Source organism: Micromys minutus, assembly GCF_963924665.1.
Source record: "Micromys minutus genome assembly, chromosome: 3".
Lineage (NCBI taxonomy): Eukaryota > Metazoa > Chordata > Mammalia > Rodentia > Muridae > Micromys > Micromys minutus.
In genome coordinates, this window is record NC_137972.1 from 18,562,212 (window position 1) to 18,578,873 (window position 16,662).

Consider the following 16,662-nt stretch of genomic DNA (forward strand, 5'->3'; position numbering starts at 1 on the left):
ATTCTTTTTATATCTGTGTGTGATGCTAGGGATCGAACCCCAGGCCTTACATGTGCATGGTCAACACTCCATCACTGAGCTCCACCCTAACCCAATTATCCAGTCGCTGCTTTCTTCAGTTTCCCCATCTCAGTGAGTGGTCCATGCTGGTCTCCATCTTCAGATCTTCTTGCTCCACGGTCAGAGTGCTAGGATCACAGGCCTCTCTCATCCCTGCCTGACGCCATTTCCGGGCTCTGTCTAGATTCCAGGTGTTCTTCATAGCCCCCTTGTTCTACTAATGCAGTGTGCACAGGAAGGCCGCCGAACTCAGCGTAGCGTGGCAGGTGACTTCCTCTTTGTTGTTGTCGTCCTGTAGTATTAAATCGAACAGTAGCGAATTGACTTAAAAACAAAACGACAACACGGTTGAATAGTAGCAGATTGTCTGGGCTTCAACAGGTTTTGTGCTCAGTGCAGCAGATAATCCTGTTTGCTGCTTCGAGCCTCTAGAAACTACATTCCTGACCCATGTCCTCAAATTCCCCCAGGGATGTAGCCCAGTGGTAGAAACCTTGCCAAACAGGTAGGTGACCTTGAGTTTCGATCCAGAGAGCCCCAGGGACTGAGATAGACTCTCACATAGCCCAGACCATGTCCAGTTTATGTGGGGCAAGGCATTGAATCTAGGACCTCATGCATGCTAGGTAAGCACTCTACCAACTAACTGAGCTTATGTATCTACCCTTCCTCTCTTCTAAAAGGGGGTCCCTTGTAGCCCAGGCTGGCATCAAACTTACTGTGTAGCCAAAGATGGCCTTGCATTCCTGATCCTCCTCCCTAAGTATCCCAAGTGCCAGGATCATAGGCTTGCACCACCATGTCCCACACAACTGTGACTCTTTCTGAAGATGCCTGTATGATGCACACTAGTCACCATGTAAGCCAGGGTCACCAAGGTGACTCACCTCACAAAGTTGCTGACCTTTGGTGCCATATTTTAAAAATCACATGTGGGTGTACAGACGTGTGTATGGTACATGTGTGTGGTTATGCATGTGAGTGTGCAGGTGTTGGCACAGCGGCTAGAAGCAGCCATCAGTGTCCCGCTCCCTCACTCTCTGCCTTACTCCGTTAAGAGTCTCTTACTGAATCTGAAATTTAACACTTCCTCGAGGCTAAGTGACCAGTGAGCTCCCAGAATCTGCTTGTCTCCGTCCTCCAGCGTTGCCGGGGTTACAAGTGTGAATGGCTGCACCCAGCTTTTTCTATAGAGGTGCGGAGGGGTCAGACTTGCGTTCTTATGTTTTTGCAGCAAGTGCTTGCCCACTGAGCCAAGTGAATGAGCTGGAGGTGGGACCTGGCCTTGCACGAGCTAAAGGCCCCCTGAGCTGCCCTCCCATGCTTCACTGGCTTGTTTATAATTAAAAATCTCTAGATGTGGTGGCACACACCTTCAATCCTAGCACTGTGAGTTCCAGGCTAGCCAAGGCTACAGAGAGACCCTGCTTCGAACAAAAGTTCTCTTAGGGATGAAGAGATGGCTCAGCAGTCAAAAGAGCTTTGGTGCTCTATCAGAGGAGCGGAATTCAGATCCCAGCATCTATGTCAGGGGCTCACAAAGTCCTGTAAATTCAGCTCCAAGGGAGCCAAGGCCCCTTTCTGGTCTCCATGAAGCACCTGTACACACACACACACACACCACACCCTCCCTATGAGGGACAGGCATGAGAGGAGTTCTGTAAGTCTCAATGTCCCCTCTAATGTCTCTGTGCTGGGACCATGCCAGCTGAGCCCTTGAAACCTCCTGAGGGCCTTCTAACCTTCCTGCCTTGGTCCTGGCTTCTGTTAGGCTTCAAGGGTGGAAAGGGACATTCTAGCCCATAGTAGCCCTGCCTGCCCAAGAATTTCTGCAACATCAAATTTCTAATGTTTTCCTCATCATATATCATGCATAAGGGATTTCATTGTATCTCATCCCTGTACATAATGTATCTGGATAAGATTCACTCTTGGCCCTTTCTTGTCCTCCTTTCCTAGAGAGCCCCTTCTTCCCAGCCGGCATGTATGACGCAGGGTATTGCATTAGATTACTTACAGGAGCATGGGCTCCTTAGCAGTGGCTATATCCTTAAAGGAGATCTTCCCTACAGACACTTGCCTATTACTAACCCTCTGGAGGCAGAGATGGTACCTCATGCAACCACCCTCCTCTCCTCCCTGACAAGATAACACTTAGCTTTGGTTCAATTTCTTTCTCCCATCTTTCTTTTCTTTTTCTCTGTGGAGGATAGGACCCAAGGGCCTGAGCATGGAAGCAGGTATCACCCCCACGGAGCTGCACTCTAAGCTCCTAGTGTGGATCGGTTACGTACTGACAACCATTTCATCCTTATCCAGTGAACCAAGTGTTTACCATCCCCCTTTAATGACTGAGCCTGGAGAAACCAAACCACTTGTCAGAATGGCAATCTTGGGACTTCATTCTGACCTCAGGTTTCATCTCTGCTTTCTCTGTTAACCATAAACTCTAGGGGTCAGATGTGGTGGCAAAGGTCTGTTCACCACTTGGGAGGTGAAGGCAGGAAGATCATGAGTTCAAGGCCAGGTTTGGCTACATGAGACTCCAGTTTTTTAAAAAGGGATTTACTGGGGTTTTAATACTCTTGTGCCTTAGGCATGTAATACCTTCTGTATTCTCCTTCTTGGAAAGAAAGAATGGGAGGAAGAAAGGAGGGGAGAGAAAGGAAGGAAGAAAGGGAAAGAAGGAAAGAGAAAGAAGGAAAAACTAAAGGAAAGAAAGAAAAAAGAGGAAAGAAAAGAAGGGAGAGAGAGAGAGAGAGAGAGAGTGAGTCTGGGAGAGATGGCTCTCTTGCCAGCACCCACGTGGCTGCTTACAATCATGTGAAACTCCAGCTCCAGAGGACCCAAGAGCCTTTTCTGGCTTCCTCATGTACTAGGTAGGCATGCCTGTGGTGTGTAGACATGCATACAGGCAAAGCGCCCATACACACAATTTATTAAGAAACCTAAAAAAGAAAAAAAAAAAAAAAAAAAAATGGCAGGCAGCCATGATGGCATACATAGGTAATCCTAGCACTCAAGAGGCTGAGGCAGGAGAATTGCAAATCAGGGCCAGCCTAGGATACAGGTGATGTCTTGCCTCAGTGAGATAAAAGAAATACAATAATACCACTCACCCTCTCTCACACACACCCTTTGGGTGCTTTGCAGGTTCAGTATGGTTTTGGTAGCAATCTTTCTATCTTTTGAAAGCAGGAACTAAATTACGTCTCTCAGCATCCCTAGGCTAAGCAGAAGTTAAGTTCATAGTACCCTCTCTCCATTTATAGTTAAATAATCAAGGGCCTTCCCACTGGCCCATCTTCTGGTGTGGTTAGCTGCTTTGAGGAAGCAGTTGGGAGTGTGCCTCCAGGACAGCACATCTGCAAAGCATTTGCAAGGCCAATGGGTTCCAGCTACACAAAAGAAAAATTCGCAGGTAGCCTTGAGTGGGAAAGTTAGAGAAGCAAATTAGATACCAGAAACAGGACGGGGGGAGGGGGCGCAGGAGCACGGGCAGAATCACTGCCTGAGAAGAAGGAGAGCTTACTTCCTGAAGTTTGGTGGAGGTAGGATATTGCCCTGGGCATCGAGCGGAGGGGCCCTTAGTTCGCTCCTCAACTTGAGTTTCTCCACTTCCTTCAGCTCCTTCTCTGTTCTCGCAATTATCTGCTTCTTTCTGTTCATGTTCGCAAAGATAGGGGTAGCACTGATGAAGGACAGGAAGCTGTGTGGGCCCATCCAGGAGGGCGGAGGGATGCCAGGCTGTGCAGCAGGGAGCCGGTGGGCATCCGAGTGAGTCAAACAGCGCCAGACATTGCTGTCATAGGGCACGTCTGGTCTGGTGGGGAAGGTAGCAGGCAAGCGTCCCACATCAAGCCATGTGTGAAAGCCCCAGGTGTGCTCGGCTGCATCCTTCCAAGGATAGAGTACCTGGTGACGCACCTTAGACTTCATCTCTGTGAGTGGTGGCTGCTTCCGGGCCAGTTTGTGGTAGCTTTGCAGGGTGAAGCCCGGGAACTCCTTGGTCTCTTTGGGGAGGAGGAACTCACGCTGAGTCCAAGTCTGAGAGGTTGGGAAGGATTCTCTGGCATGGTTTATCTAGAGAGACATGAAAGGGAGCCTAGAAGGGCTGTGCCAGCAGAGAACCAGGATGCGACAGAGATGCCCTGCTTTCCTTCTCGGGCACAAGCACAGCCTCCTCCAACCCAGGACTCATGAGGATTAGATGACCTCCACAAGGAGGCATCTCTCCATTCCCACTCTCTCAGAAGTGTGTGTGCACACATGTACATTCCTGTGGGCACATGTATATATGCGTGGAGGTCAGGAGACAACGTTGGATGTGGCTCCTCACTAGCCATCCACCTTGGTGTTTTTTGAGACAGGGCATCTCTGGAATTACTGATACAGCTACACTGACTGGCCATCGAGTCTCAAGAATCTACCTCTCCCCACCCAGTCCCCAGCCCTGGGACTAGTGTTACTATGCAAAACCTTCAAGGAAATTACAACAATATCTATATTTTGATTGTTTTGCCTGCAAAATATATTTGTGTGCTGTGTGGTAATCTCAGATATCAGAATCCAGTGGAGTTAAAGATGGTTGTGAGCTGCCCCGTGGGTACTGGGAATCTAATGTAGGACCTCTGCAAGAGCAGCAGATGCTCTTAACCACTGAGCTACTTCTCTAGCCCTATACAAAAAAAAAGTTTTTCTGTGAATTCCCAGGGAACTCTGGTCCTCATGCTTGCATAACAAGTACTTACAAACTGAGCTGCCTCTTAGCATTGTCAGCTTGACAGGTTCTAGAACATACAGGATGCAAGCCTCTGGCACACATGAAAGGGACTATCTGGTTAGGTTAACTGAGGTAGAAAGCCCTGCAGTGAACCTGGTGCCTCCGGGCCATGGGCACTAGCAGTCCAGACTCCGAACAGTGTGAGCACCTGCCTCAAGCTCCCGCCATACTATAGTCAGAACTGGGAGCCAAAGCAAACCGTCTTCCCTTTGCTTTGTCAGGTATTTCGGGTCAATGAGGCAAGTGATTGCCACAGCCCAGAAGTTACTGTACTACGCTTCATATCAGTCCCCACTTGCCAAATCTCATTCTCCAATGCTCACATTTTGGCTGACTTCCCATTCTCTCAACTTTTACATTGTGTGTGTGTGTGTGTGTGTGTGACTTGCCTATGTATATGCCTGTGCCTATATATATATATATATGCCTAGTGCCAAAGGAGGCCAAAGAAAGGCATCAGATCCCCTGGAACTGGAGTTAAGAAATGGTTACAACCAACCATGTAGGTGGGTGTTAAGCGCCTGGGTCCTCTGGAAGAGCAAGCAGTGCTTTTAAAAGCCGAGCATCTCTATTTATTTATTTATTTAGTGTATATTTGTTTGTGAAAGTGTGTGTGAAAGTCTGAAGACAACTTACAGAAGCCACGTCTCTCCTACCATTTCTGGAGAACTGAACTCAGGTCCAGGTTTGGTGGCCGGTCCCCAACTTCACTCTCCACCACTCACCTCCATTCTGATGTCCTCTTTAAGGCCCAGCTGACCCGTGCCGGCCATTCTAGAAACCCACTTTCCCCTTTCCTGGAGATGCCTTAGGAAGTTTCCCAAAAGGAGAGTCAGGTGGCTGTCCATGCCAGAACCCACTTATTACCCGTTCTGTCAGACGTTTTCCCTCATTTCTCATTAAACGTCAGTTGGTCTAGAATGTTCTTTCCTTACCTTTTTTGTGCCCTCTTCCCTACACACCCATGAACAAATATACAACTTCTGCTATGGTGTGTGTAAGTGTCCCTCAAAGGCCTGTGTAAAATGCTCGGTTCCAGTCTGAGGACTGATTGGGAGGCAGTAGATTGAGGGCTTATTGGAAGTTAGGCCACTGGGGGACAGTGGGACCCTGGGTCCTTCCTGTCTCTTTTCACCCTCTTCTTCCTTTGCTGCCTCACAGGTCTAGAGCAGCAAGGTCAAATGACTAGAGCAAAAGCCTTTACCAGGAGCCCAGGTGAAGCTGTCTTCTTTTGAGTTATTGAGTATTTTGTTACAGCAGTAGGAAACTGACAAGTCCCTATGTCAGACGCAGAGACCCTGCTACAGTAAGGAATTCACACAAGGTCTCAGCTGAGTAGGAGAGTTCAGGTTTAAACTGTGTTCGAACTCAGTATACTTAGCTATATAAAACGTGGCTAAGAGCTTGTTCATAGTCAGCCCAGGACTGAAACGTTCCTCCCTCAGACACTCTAGGGCTTTCCTTACTCCAATACCACCAGTTTCTTGGGCACCATCCCTAAATCTTAAAAACAAAATACCCAGTGCACGCATGCAGAGGGCTGAGGACATCTTATAGGACTCTGTGCTTCCACCATGGGCTCTAGGGTGGCGACTCAGGCTGTCGGGTACAGCACTGTCCTCAGCACTGGGCCGACTTACTGGCCTGCGTGCATCTTTATTCTCTCCTTCCTCTGGTTCAGTGAGATGAGCTCTCACTCGTAGCCCTGGTAGAGCAGGCTGGTGAATGCTAACATTTCAGGCATGCCCCACTAGACCTATTTCCCTAAGAACACCCAGAGGAAAGGTCTGTGAGCTAACACCAACATGCCTGACCTACCCAGGTATGACAGTACATGCTTGTAACTCCAGTTATGAGGCAGAGCTCCACAGGTTTGCCCATAACCTGGTCCATGTGTGCATTTCAACCAGGGCTGTATAGGGAGGTTCTGTCTCAAAATTAAACTCAAAACATGGATCTATACTGCCAGCCCTTAGAAGGCCGAGACAGGGCTATTGTAGGCTCTAATAGTATCAGGCTAGACCGAGCTACATAAAAGGGCTGCCTCAACAAAACAGAACCCCTAAAATCTGAAAACTTTATTATCACAAATGCTGAAAACCTATTTTTCCGCTGGGCAAGGGCATGGTGTCTCAAGTGGAAAATTCCACATTTGACCTTTGTGATCAGCCAAAGTCAAATCATAGACATCCTAAAAATGCTACATGCATTAAATCACCTTCAGGCTGTGTACAAGGTACATATGAAACAAAGGAATTTTATATTAAGTTTAAGGTCCTTTCCCAAGATAGTTTGATATACATACACACTCCAAAATCCAAAAATATACCCCAAAGCTAAGCACATTTCTGATCCCAAGTCATTAGATAAGGCCTCTTCAAGCTGTTAGCCAGGCACCTTCTTTCTGTTCTGAGCTCCAAACTCAGGGTGCCACAGGATGAAAGCAGAAGACAGCTTATGTACCAGAGCCTACTGCTCGGGACAACCTGAAAGGCTGGCTGCAGAGTTGGGCCCCACTCTACCTTCAGTAAAGGCTCCCTGGTATGAGACACATGGCTCAGGCCTGGCTTTTGGAGGGATGTTTTCTTCCAGCTGTTGGCCATTCTTCCTCTGAGCCACAGAGCCAGGAGAGGAGGCTATGGAGGGAAAGCCCTTTCTGGTACCATTGTTTGCTGCTAGGGTTGCTATGGTGATGCTTCCTGACTGGTGCTGCTGGGAGGAGGCCCTTGCCTGTCCTGGGAGGCTCCTCAGTCCCCTGATGCTTTTCTTGGGAGGTAGGGAGGGGGCAGTGCTGTCAGTTCTGGTTACAAACTTGGTAACAGGAGCTGCTCCGGAAGAGCCTTGACTGGGAAGACATGGGAGCAGGAAGCAGGCTGGCTCCCAGGCTTGGGGCTGGCATAGAGGTGGTAATGAGACACCTGCAAAAGCATAGTTTTCTGGCCTGAATGTTGAATTGAAGGAGGGACATGTTGGACAACTGCTGCTGTTACTGAGGGATCAGCAAGGACCTAAGTCAGATTCTGGTCCTATGATACAAGGTCTGGGGTGGCAATAAAGAGGTGGGCAGTGCAAGGGGACAGTGGGGAAACTGGATTCTGGACAGGGTCTCATATGGCCTAGAAAGGCTGATCCTCCTGCCTCTACCTCTCAAAGATTATAGATATGAAGCATCACATCAGACAAAACTGGCAATTTCAGAGTCAAGGAAGGGTGTGGGAGAGACCACCTGTGAAAGGCTCGTGCAGCAGGTAAAGGCCCTGCCCATCATCTCTGGCTCTATCAGCCCCCATCCATTCTGAGGCCAGTGCCGCCCGGTTTACTCATCAGGTAGTTACAGAAGTGTTCTTGGGCTAGCTTGTAGAGTGGGGTCTAGGTGGCTTTCTGCAAAGCTCAGGTGCAAGCTAAGGAAGCCAGGCAAGTCCAGGGTCACTTCCTTCTCAGGCCTAAGCCTGATTCAATGCTAGACTCCCTGGCATGATTGGGAACACTATCAGAGAAACACCTAACAGGATTCATGAGATTACCCACACTTTTGCTTCAGGCGCACCCATCCCCTACACCCAAATCCAATAGGCATTTACAGCAGGATCTCTGCATGCAGTACCACCAGCTTAGAAACATGGGGAGCTGCAAGGAAAGGGCAGTAACTGGGATCCTGGCAAGGCAACCTGTGTGTCTAGAAGCCTACAGCAGAACCCACAAGTGTGGAGAGACTGAACTGCAGATCCTTCCCCCAAAGGCCACAAGCAGAAGCAAAGTGCAACCCCTTGTCACCCTACCCATCCCGGCAGTCTCTGGAGAGTGAGCTAAGGGAATACTCTTACATTTATAATTACGGGACAACTTGGGGAACTGACACCATTTACAAGGGTTATCCTGCCAGGAGCAGTGGGTGACTAATGAACACTTCCTGGTCCTTACGGCTGTCATACCCACTTCACTTGCCAGCAGGGAGTGGAGGGGTCCGACTCTGGAGATCCTATTGCTCGCATAGGTCCCAGCAGTGGCTTAGATGCGGCTTGATTAGGTCGAAGGGCACAGCTCAGCCCTTGCCTGCTAGCTCCCCTCAGACAGCTTGGGGTACCGAGCCTTGCACTATCCAGCCACAGGAGTGCCAGGGTGGCAAGCGGCCCGAGCGGCAAGGGTAAGACCTTGCCTCTATCGCAGCTCAGGGATGAACTGAGACCAGTTGATGTTGTCAGGGCCCAGAGGGTCTTCCTCCAGGGCAGGGAAACTGATGTCTAGAAGGATCTTGCTGAGGCTATCATTCATTGTGTCCAGGACAAGGCCTTCTGTGAGAGAACGGTTGGCTGAGAGGCTGGGAACCTGCGGCTCGGGGGAGCCTGGCTTGGGGACTTCCAGATGTGGTGGTGAGCTGCTAAAGGGGTCAGAGGCAAGGTCAAAGGGTTCTGAGTTGAGGAGCTCCCGGGGTGAGTCAAAGAGGGGAACACTCTTCAGAGGTGTGGTATTCAGCTCCATCAGCCCCAGAGAGTCAGGCAGAGGGCCAAAGGCACCCTGGGGGGTTCGTACTGGGCTGAAATCTAACCCCCCTACTTTGGCTGGGGGTGTGAGCCTCCAGGACTCAGGGTCTCTAGAGAGCACAGACTTGCTAGGAGTGGAGGAAACAGGCAATGTCTCCTTGATGGGGGTCTTGAAAGGGCCTTCCTCCTCCGGAGGGCAGCTGAGCTGGGGTGCGGTCTCTGAAGACTCTGCCAGGAGCTCCATGGCTGGCCGGAATGTGCTGGAGCCCTCTGAGAAGAACAGTTCAGGCTCATCCAAACAGGGAGGCTGGAGGTGCTGTTTCCTCCGAGATCGGCTCACCTCCCTCTTCTCTCTTCGCTTCGTCACCAGCATTTCTGAGACACACCGAGTTGGGGACTTGAGCCCACAATAGGATTTCTTGGGCTTTGGGGTAGGAGAGCAGGAAGAATCTTCCCAGGAGTTGGAAAGTTCCTCTTTCAGTGACGCACACGGAGAGGGCCACTCTTCCAAGGGAGGGCTCTCCACTTTGATAGGCCTCTCTAAGTGTGGTATGTCCTCCCCAGGCTGGATTTCTTCTTCCTTAATGGACTGAATAGGAAGCAAAGGCAACAGCCCTTCTTCAAGCAGGGGTCGCTCCTCCTTCATGGGTTCTGTGGCAGGAAGTGGGGCTATCCCTTCGTTGGACAGCAGCACCTTGGGCGCAATACGGACTCGCTTGCTATGACGGGCAAGCTCTGAGCTCATAAGAGACGCTGCCAGAGGCAAGGGAACCTTCACGGAGGGCTGTAACACCAGGGACTGGTTCACCGGGAACTGGATGGGTACCAGGTATGAGCTAACCCGTGGGAGCAGTGGCTTCATCTTTCGCCCTAGGAGGAAGCAGGAGAGATGAGAGATAGCAATGCTAGGGGTCTACTTCCCACTTCAGGAGCACTGCTCAACTAGGGACTGAAACTCCCTTTGAGTTAGAAACAACCCGAAGACAGGCCCCAGAACCAGGATTGGGTGCGACTGAGATGCCCCCTCTCATACTCACGTGTGCCCAGTGGGAGATCGGTTTTGATGGTCACATTTCTACGGAGCTCAGGATTGGGTCGTTTCTGCTGCTGCTTATTGGGAGAGAAAGAAACCTAGACTAGTAAGGTAAGGGGAGAAGCAGAACCCCACCAACCTGAACCAGAGTCTGAGTGATGGCCACAGGTAGGTACGATCTATCAGGCCATGCTTAGGGGAAGGTAGACAACAGACAAATGAGGGAGGGCAGGACAATGCCACACCTGACCCATGGTACTCACCACCCCCAGGGAAATGCAGTTAACCATCTGAGAGACAGAGACAAGCCACGCTGAGAGAACAGGCTGCTGCCGCTGCCTGCAGGGCCCATGCCATGCACCTGTCCTTGCAACGGCAGGTCTTGCAGTGCCCACTTTGCTCTGCTCAGCACATCTTTGTGGTACTGTGTTCAGGGTCAGCAGCCACAGGGCCAAACACAGTCCCCTCCCCATGTCACAGCTTCTCTGCCCACCAAAGCCATGCTGAGCAGCGAAGGGAAATAAGGCCAAGCCCCGAGCCAGAGGAAAAGAATCTTACTGATTCCAAGTGCTCGGGCGATTGTGGAGACCCGGGTTCCAGTGGCTGGTGGCGGCCAGGCATCGAGGGAGAGAAATGAAATGAAGTTACCACAAATGTGGTCAGTCTACCCAGACTAGGAGGAAACCTATCTGCAGGGTGCCAAGGGACACCATGGAGAATGTTTTCCTTCCAGAAGAGCGAACAATACAGCAACAGCATCTTTATGGGTACCTACAAGTTCCCAAAGCAACAACTTTTTTTCTGAAAACACGTTCTTCTGGCTCCATCTCTGGTCTCTAGACTTAAAGAAGGCTTCTTTAGAGCAAGGTTGAAAATACAAATTACAAAGCTGGAGATGGGTCAGTGGGTAAGAGAGCTTGCTGTACCGAGCCTAAGGATCTGAGTTCAGATCTCAGGACCTACATTAAAGAAAGGCCAAGGTGACCTTGCAGGCGTCTATAACCCAAGAGCTATGAGGGGTGTAGATAAGAGGGTTGAAGGGGTTTGCTGACCCAGTATAGCTCCAGGTTCGACAAGAGTGATAGAGAAGGATACTCAAGGTCTTGCTCTGACCTCTGCACATGTACTGGTTTGTGCACTTGCACACGGACGCCCTGCCTTGCCACACCAAATTACTAGGCCTACCCCAGATTCACTGATCAGAACCCCAAGTAAGACCTGGAAGCTGCATTTTAACAAGTTTCTACTTACAGGGAGTTAGAGAAAGAGTCCTCTACTTAGACCAGAACAGTTTTCTTACTCTCTGATCTGTGCAAGGAATGTCACTTGGTTTCTGTCAGCTGTCCTCCATTCAGGGCATCATGCAAGTCATTACTTGGGTGACTGGCTTCTAGCTGTCCCTCAGTCAGAGAATGTCAGGAGGACCGCTGCTCCTTTACAGAAGGCTCTCCAGATGAAACAAGAACACTCACCTTAAACACTTGGTCTAATGTCAAGTAGCGATTGGCACTTGGGTGAATGGTCCAGAAGGAGACCTTGCCATTGGCAGACGTCTCTCGAACAAACATGTCATGGAGAGAAAGGTTGTGACGAATAGAGTTCTGAAAGAGACACATAAGCAGTTATCAGTTCAGTTAGCTTTGGAAACATTGCTGTTGGAGTGAGTTGGGAAAGGCCAGCGAATCTCCCACTGTGTTCAACAGAGATTTTGCTCAGGTCCTTGCAATGTCACCTGTGGGCAACCCTTCCCGATATACCACACTGCGGAGCTAACCTCAGCCATACACGCCAGGAGATAAAGATTCATAACACCCCTCCAATCGGTGACCATAACAAATAAACCCCAACAACAAAATCCAGATGAGGCCTCTGTCCATGCTCTTAAGGTCTTAGGTGGAAGTGTCCCTCTCTATCCCTGCTCTCTATCACGGCACAAAACTACGGTGAAGAGAAGACTGAACAGGGACTTTACATCTGAACTCTTGCCTCATCACCTGTGTGGAAAATGAGGCAGGCTAAGCCGGGCAGCCAAGAACCCTGTATTTTCCAGAAGTGCATCATGCCCTTTGGCATTAGGAGAGAAGAGAGGATTTTGTCCACTGCACAAGTCCCCAGAGAAACACTAACAGTGCCAGAGCAGCAGCAGGAAAAACCATCCAATGACTGGATTGCAGGAAGACAAAGCAAGAAGATACAGAGTTCAAAGCCAGTCTGCGTTACCCAGCCCGATTCTATCTCAGAGGCTGGCCCATGGCAATCTGAGGGTCAGATACGGAGTGTGTGGTAGGCCGGTGTCAACACTGCAGACATGAAGCACAGGACAGGCAGCAGAGAGGACATGAGGTCACACGCTGGTTCAAAGTCAGTCTTCCTGGCAAATCCCTCTTCAAAGCCAGGCTCTCGTGCATGGCCGGGAAGTGGGAAGTGCTCTGCCACTGAGAGGTATCTCCAGCTTGACAAGTCCATTTCTACCAAAGACCAGCTTTTCAATGTAAGGGTCTGAAAAGTAGGTAAAGGTGCCTGCTGCCAGCCTGAGCTCAATCCCAGAACTCCCATCAAGAGAAAACTCCAGCAAACTGTCCTCTGACCTTCACATGTTCACATAACACAGACATACCTCATCCTACATGCAAATAAGTAAACCTGAGTGTGCGCACGCGCGCGCACACACACACACAGTGTGATTCTGACAAAGACTCCTAGGCATCTGACTTAGAGACCCCATGCATCAGATGAAAACCAAGACAAAACCTACCCTTGCAGTCCCATCTACTCCCAAGGCTAAAACAGGACGTTTGCAAGTCTGAGGCCAGCTTAAGAGCATGGAGTGAGGCTGTCTCAAAACAAGAGAGAAAAAGAAAAAGCCCTGCCCACTAGATGTTACAGGAAGTTAATCTTGGGGCCATTGGTTCACTGTTTCTTTGTTATTTTTCATTAGAATACAACCTAAAGTGTCATGAAAAATGGGCCAGAATGATCTTGACATTGGCTATGGGACATAATACCTTCCAGCCTGGCTTAGCAATGTGCTTAAAATAAGGGAAGTGGTCCTCAATCCAAGTGTAGATATCCTTCAAGGTCATACGCTTTCTCTCAGTGCTGTTGATGGCGAACTGTATCATGGCCATGTAAGAGTAGGGTGGCCTCTCAGACACAGAATCCTGCCAAGATGTTGACGGTCCTGAGGGCTCCTCAGCCTGTGGTGAGAGAAGCCAAAGGAAAAGAGAAGAGAGAATGACACAGAAGTTTATGAGAACCATTCCCCACCCCAAGTCCATTGAGAACATCTTTCAAAATAATGGTCCTCGACCTTCCTAACTGACCCTTTACAGTTCTTCACGTGGTAACCCCTAACTATGACTGTCTTCATTGCTATTTCATAACTGCAACTTTGCTACTGTTATGCTTCTAATGTAAGTATCTGATATGCAGGATGCTTAATATGTAACCCCAAAGAGGTCATGACCCACAGGTTGAAAACTACTGCGTGGGGTGGAGAGATGGCTCAGTGGTTAAGGGCACTGACTGCTCTTCCAGAGGTCCTGAGTTCAATGCCCAGCGACCACATGATGGCTCTCAACCATCTGTAATGGGATCCAATGTCCTCTTTTGGTGTGTCTATGGATGGCTATAGTGTACTCATAAAAACAAATAAATAAATCTTAAAAAAAAAGAAAGAAAAAGAAAACCACTGCTCTAGGCAATTTGAGATCATTATTTTGTAATGGTATTAAAGTTTAATTAGTTAGTCTAGGCCCCAACTAATTAGGAACTAATTCCCTTCCATCCTTTTCCTCAAGATAAATTGTCTGGTAAGAAGTCTAGAGGCTGGGGCCATAGCTCAGTTTGATAGAGTACTTGCCTGTGCATGAAGGCCTGGGTTTGATCTCTAGCACCACATTTAAAAAAAAAGTCCCGGTGACACATGTCTGCACTTCAACAGGAGAGGCTGAGGCAGGATGCCACTAAACCCAGAATATTAAACCCAGTGCTAGAGAAACACAGAGCCAGGAATCTGCCTTCAATAAGCCTCAGATGGGTCCCAGACAGTAAAGTAACTCAGAAGTCATAGAGGAGGCTGTGGTGGCACACATAATCCTAGTTACTCAGGGGCCAAGGTCAGTTTTAGATACACACTTATATTCAAAGTGAAAATAAAAAGGGCTGGAAATATAGCTTAGTAGTATAGTCTGTTTGTCTGTCTGTCTGAACAGGGTTCCTCTGTGTAGCTCTGGCTGTCACTAACCCCTGCGTCCCTTAAAGGTATGCATCACCCCACCGGGCTAGTGGGGCAGTCATATGCACTATTTGGCCTTGGGGTCACTCTCTAATACCTCCAAAAGAAGAACACTGTGTAAAACAAACGGTACACAGAAAAACCTTAAGTAGTGCTAACAGAGCTTGGATGTTGCTCCAGCAGCTCCTCGATCCATGTCCCTTCTTAGAACCCCCTGTGCTAGTTCTGACTTCCCGGATGAGTGACAGAACAGTTCACCTTAACCCGATTCTGCTCCAGGTGACAATTCTCCTTCTCTTCCAGTTCCTGCTTAATGCTGCAGGGGCCCAGCCCGTCAGAACTCATCTTTCCAAGCCACTGGATATTGGTTAAGCTGCTGTCCAGGGTGCAGCCTGCTGCTTCACCACCAGCTGGAGGGAAAAAACCCAAGACTCCATTAGCAGCCTCCCTCTTCAGATGCCCTGCAGCTCTACCAAAATCAGCAGTTGGAGATACCCTTTCTAAGACCTGTGCTCTAAGGGAAGGGGAACACATGGTAAATTGCTGGGGCTCTAAGTTATTTTGCTCAATTATGGACTTCAGTAGACGTTCATGAACAATACATTGCATTTCAATGAGCCAGATGGAACCTTAGGCATCTGTCAAGGCAAATTTTGGATCGCTACACAAAAAAAGTCACTTTCTTCCTTGGGCTTCAGTTTATTTCTTTAAAATGGAAATGTACTTCCTTACAGGTTTGAATAAAAATGGCCTCCATAGGAACATACACTCACTCTTAGTCACCAGTGAATGGTGATGTTTGAAATGATTAGAAGGATTAGGGCATGTGGCATGTTGTTAGAGGAAGTGTGTCACTGGGGGTGGGCTTTGAGGTTTCAAAAGCCCATGCCAGACCCAGGGTCTCTGCCTCTCTTGGCCAAGATCAGGATGTAGCTCTCAGCTACTGTTCCAGGGTCCGCCTGCCTGCTGCCATGCTTCCCAGAGTGTTGATAATGGACTAAACCTCTGGAAAGCAAAAGATGCTTTCTTTTATAAGAGTTGCCTTGGTCATAGTATATCTTTAGAGTAAGAGAATAGTCATTAAGATGAATATCAATAAAAGAATGAACCAAACCTCCAACTTACCAACCAACCAATCAACCAACCAACCCAACCACCCACCCTTTCATTGTAATCATTTCAATAGCTCCCAGGTGTTTCAATGCTCAAAGAATAAAACAAGAAACGCCTTCACCTTGGTTCCTCCTAGATTCCTGTCTACCAGACATGGGCACGACAGACTGAAGACCTTTCCAGTGAGGAGAAAGGCCAACTTCCACACCCATCTATCTGCCTTGCAGATCACATACCACAGTTTTCCGGTCTTTGCCTTGGAAGGGCTCCAGGTGGCTTGGGAACAGGCACACCCTTAGCTGCTGGCTTTGGTCCCAACGTCTCGGTGATCCCTTCTGTCCTCCTGGAATCAGTGCTGGTTTGGGCTTGAGGCTGAGGATCAGAAGGGTGAGATGAGGCCCCCCCAGAGCTGATGAGGATGAACTTGTTGGGTCCACTGCTGCCACTCTCTTTGCCTTTGGCAGTTAGCGCTGTGATGATGCTCTGGATATCAGCATTGTTGGGGATAGCCACCACTTGTGTGTTGGGCATGGTGGGGTGGTTGATAATCTTGATTCCGGCTGGAAATTTGCAAGGGCTGGACTCTGCCACCTCTTGGGAGGCCTGTGCGTGAGTAGGCTCCCGCTGGGCAGGGGATCTCTTTGCTTCTTCCTGTGATTCACTCGGGGCATTTTGAATGGGAAGGGGCAGCCTCCGTCTTTTGAGAATCAGTGGCCGACGGGGGCTGGTTCTCATCATGAAGCTGTGCTTTCACTCTCCATCGAGAATCACAAGCTCTGACCCTGCGGAGGGCAAGGAGAAGCTCGCTATCAGATCTGCTGGGCCGAGACAAACTGCAGTGTTCCTCTGCAGCAACACCCAACAGAAGCTAGGCTAATAGACACTTGTAACCCGGCACCTACAAGGTCCAAGGTCACCCTTAGCCAGAGAGTGACTTCAAGGCCAGCATGGGCCA

At 49.2% G+C, this 16,662-nt stretch overlaps 2 protein-coding genes across 12 annotated transcripts; both read right to left on the bottom strand.

The window, feature by feature from the left end:
- Positions 1-3,588: 3,588 nt before the first annotated feature.
- On the bottom strand, positions 3,589-7,497 carry TEX52 (testis expressed 52; the record flags this gene model as incomplete). Its single annotated transcript, XM_080914630.1, has 2 exons — positions 7,366-7,497; positions 3,589-4,143 (listed from the first exon to the last, which is right to left on the bottom strand). The coding sequence occupies exons 1-2, from the start codon at positions 7,444-7,446 to the stop codon at positions 3,589-3,591; spliced, it is 636 nt and encodes a 211-aa protein (XP_080770756.1). The 5' UTR covers positions 7,447-7,497.
- Positions 7,498-9,001: 1,504 nt separating this feature from the next.
- On the bottom strand, positions 9,002-16,445 carry FOXM1 (forkhead box M1; the record flags this gene model as incomplete). 11 transcript variants are annotated; one of them, XM_080914936.1, is made up of 7 exons in its annotated part: positions 9,002-10,194; positions 10,362-10,431; positions 10,916-10,960; positions 11,830-11,958; positions 13,363-13,554; positions 14,853-15,004; positions 15,944-16,445. In XM_080914936.1, 7 exons carry the CDS (start codon positions 16,443-16,445, stop codon positions 9,002-9,004), a joined length of 2,283 nt encoding a protein of 760 aa, XP_080771062.1. The 11 variants fall into 11 exon arrangements, with proteins under 11 accessions (XP_080771062.1, XP_080771061.1, XP_080771064.1 ...); XM_080914935.1 differs by having other exon boundaries at positions 10,362-10,434; XM_080914938.1 differs by having other exon boundaries at positions 15,947-16,442.
- Between the last annotated feature and the right edge of the window lie 217 nt (positions 16,446-16,662).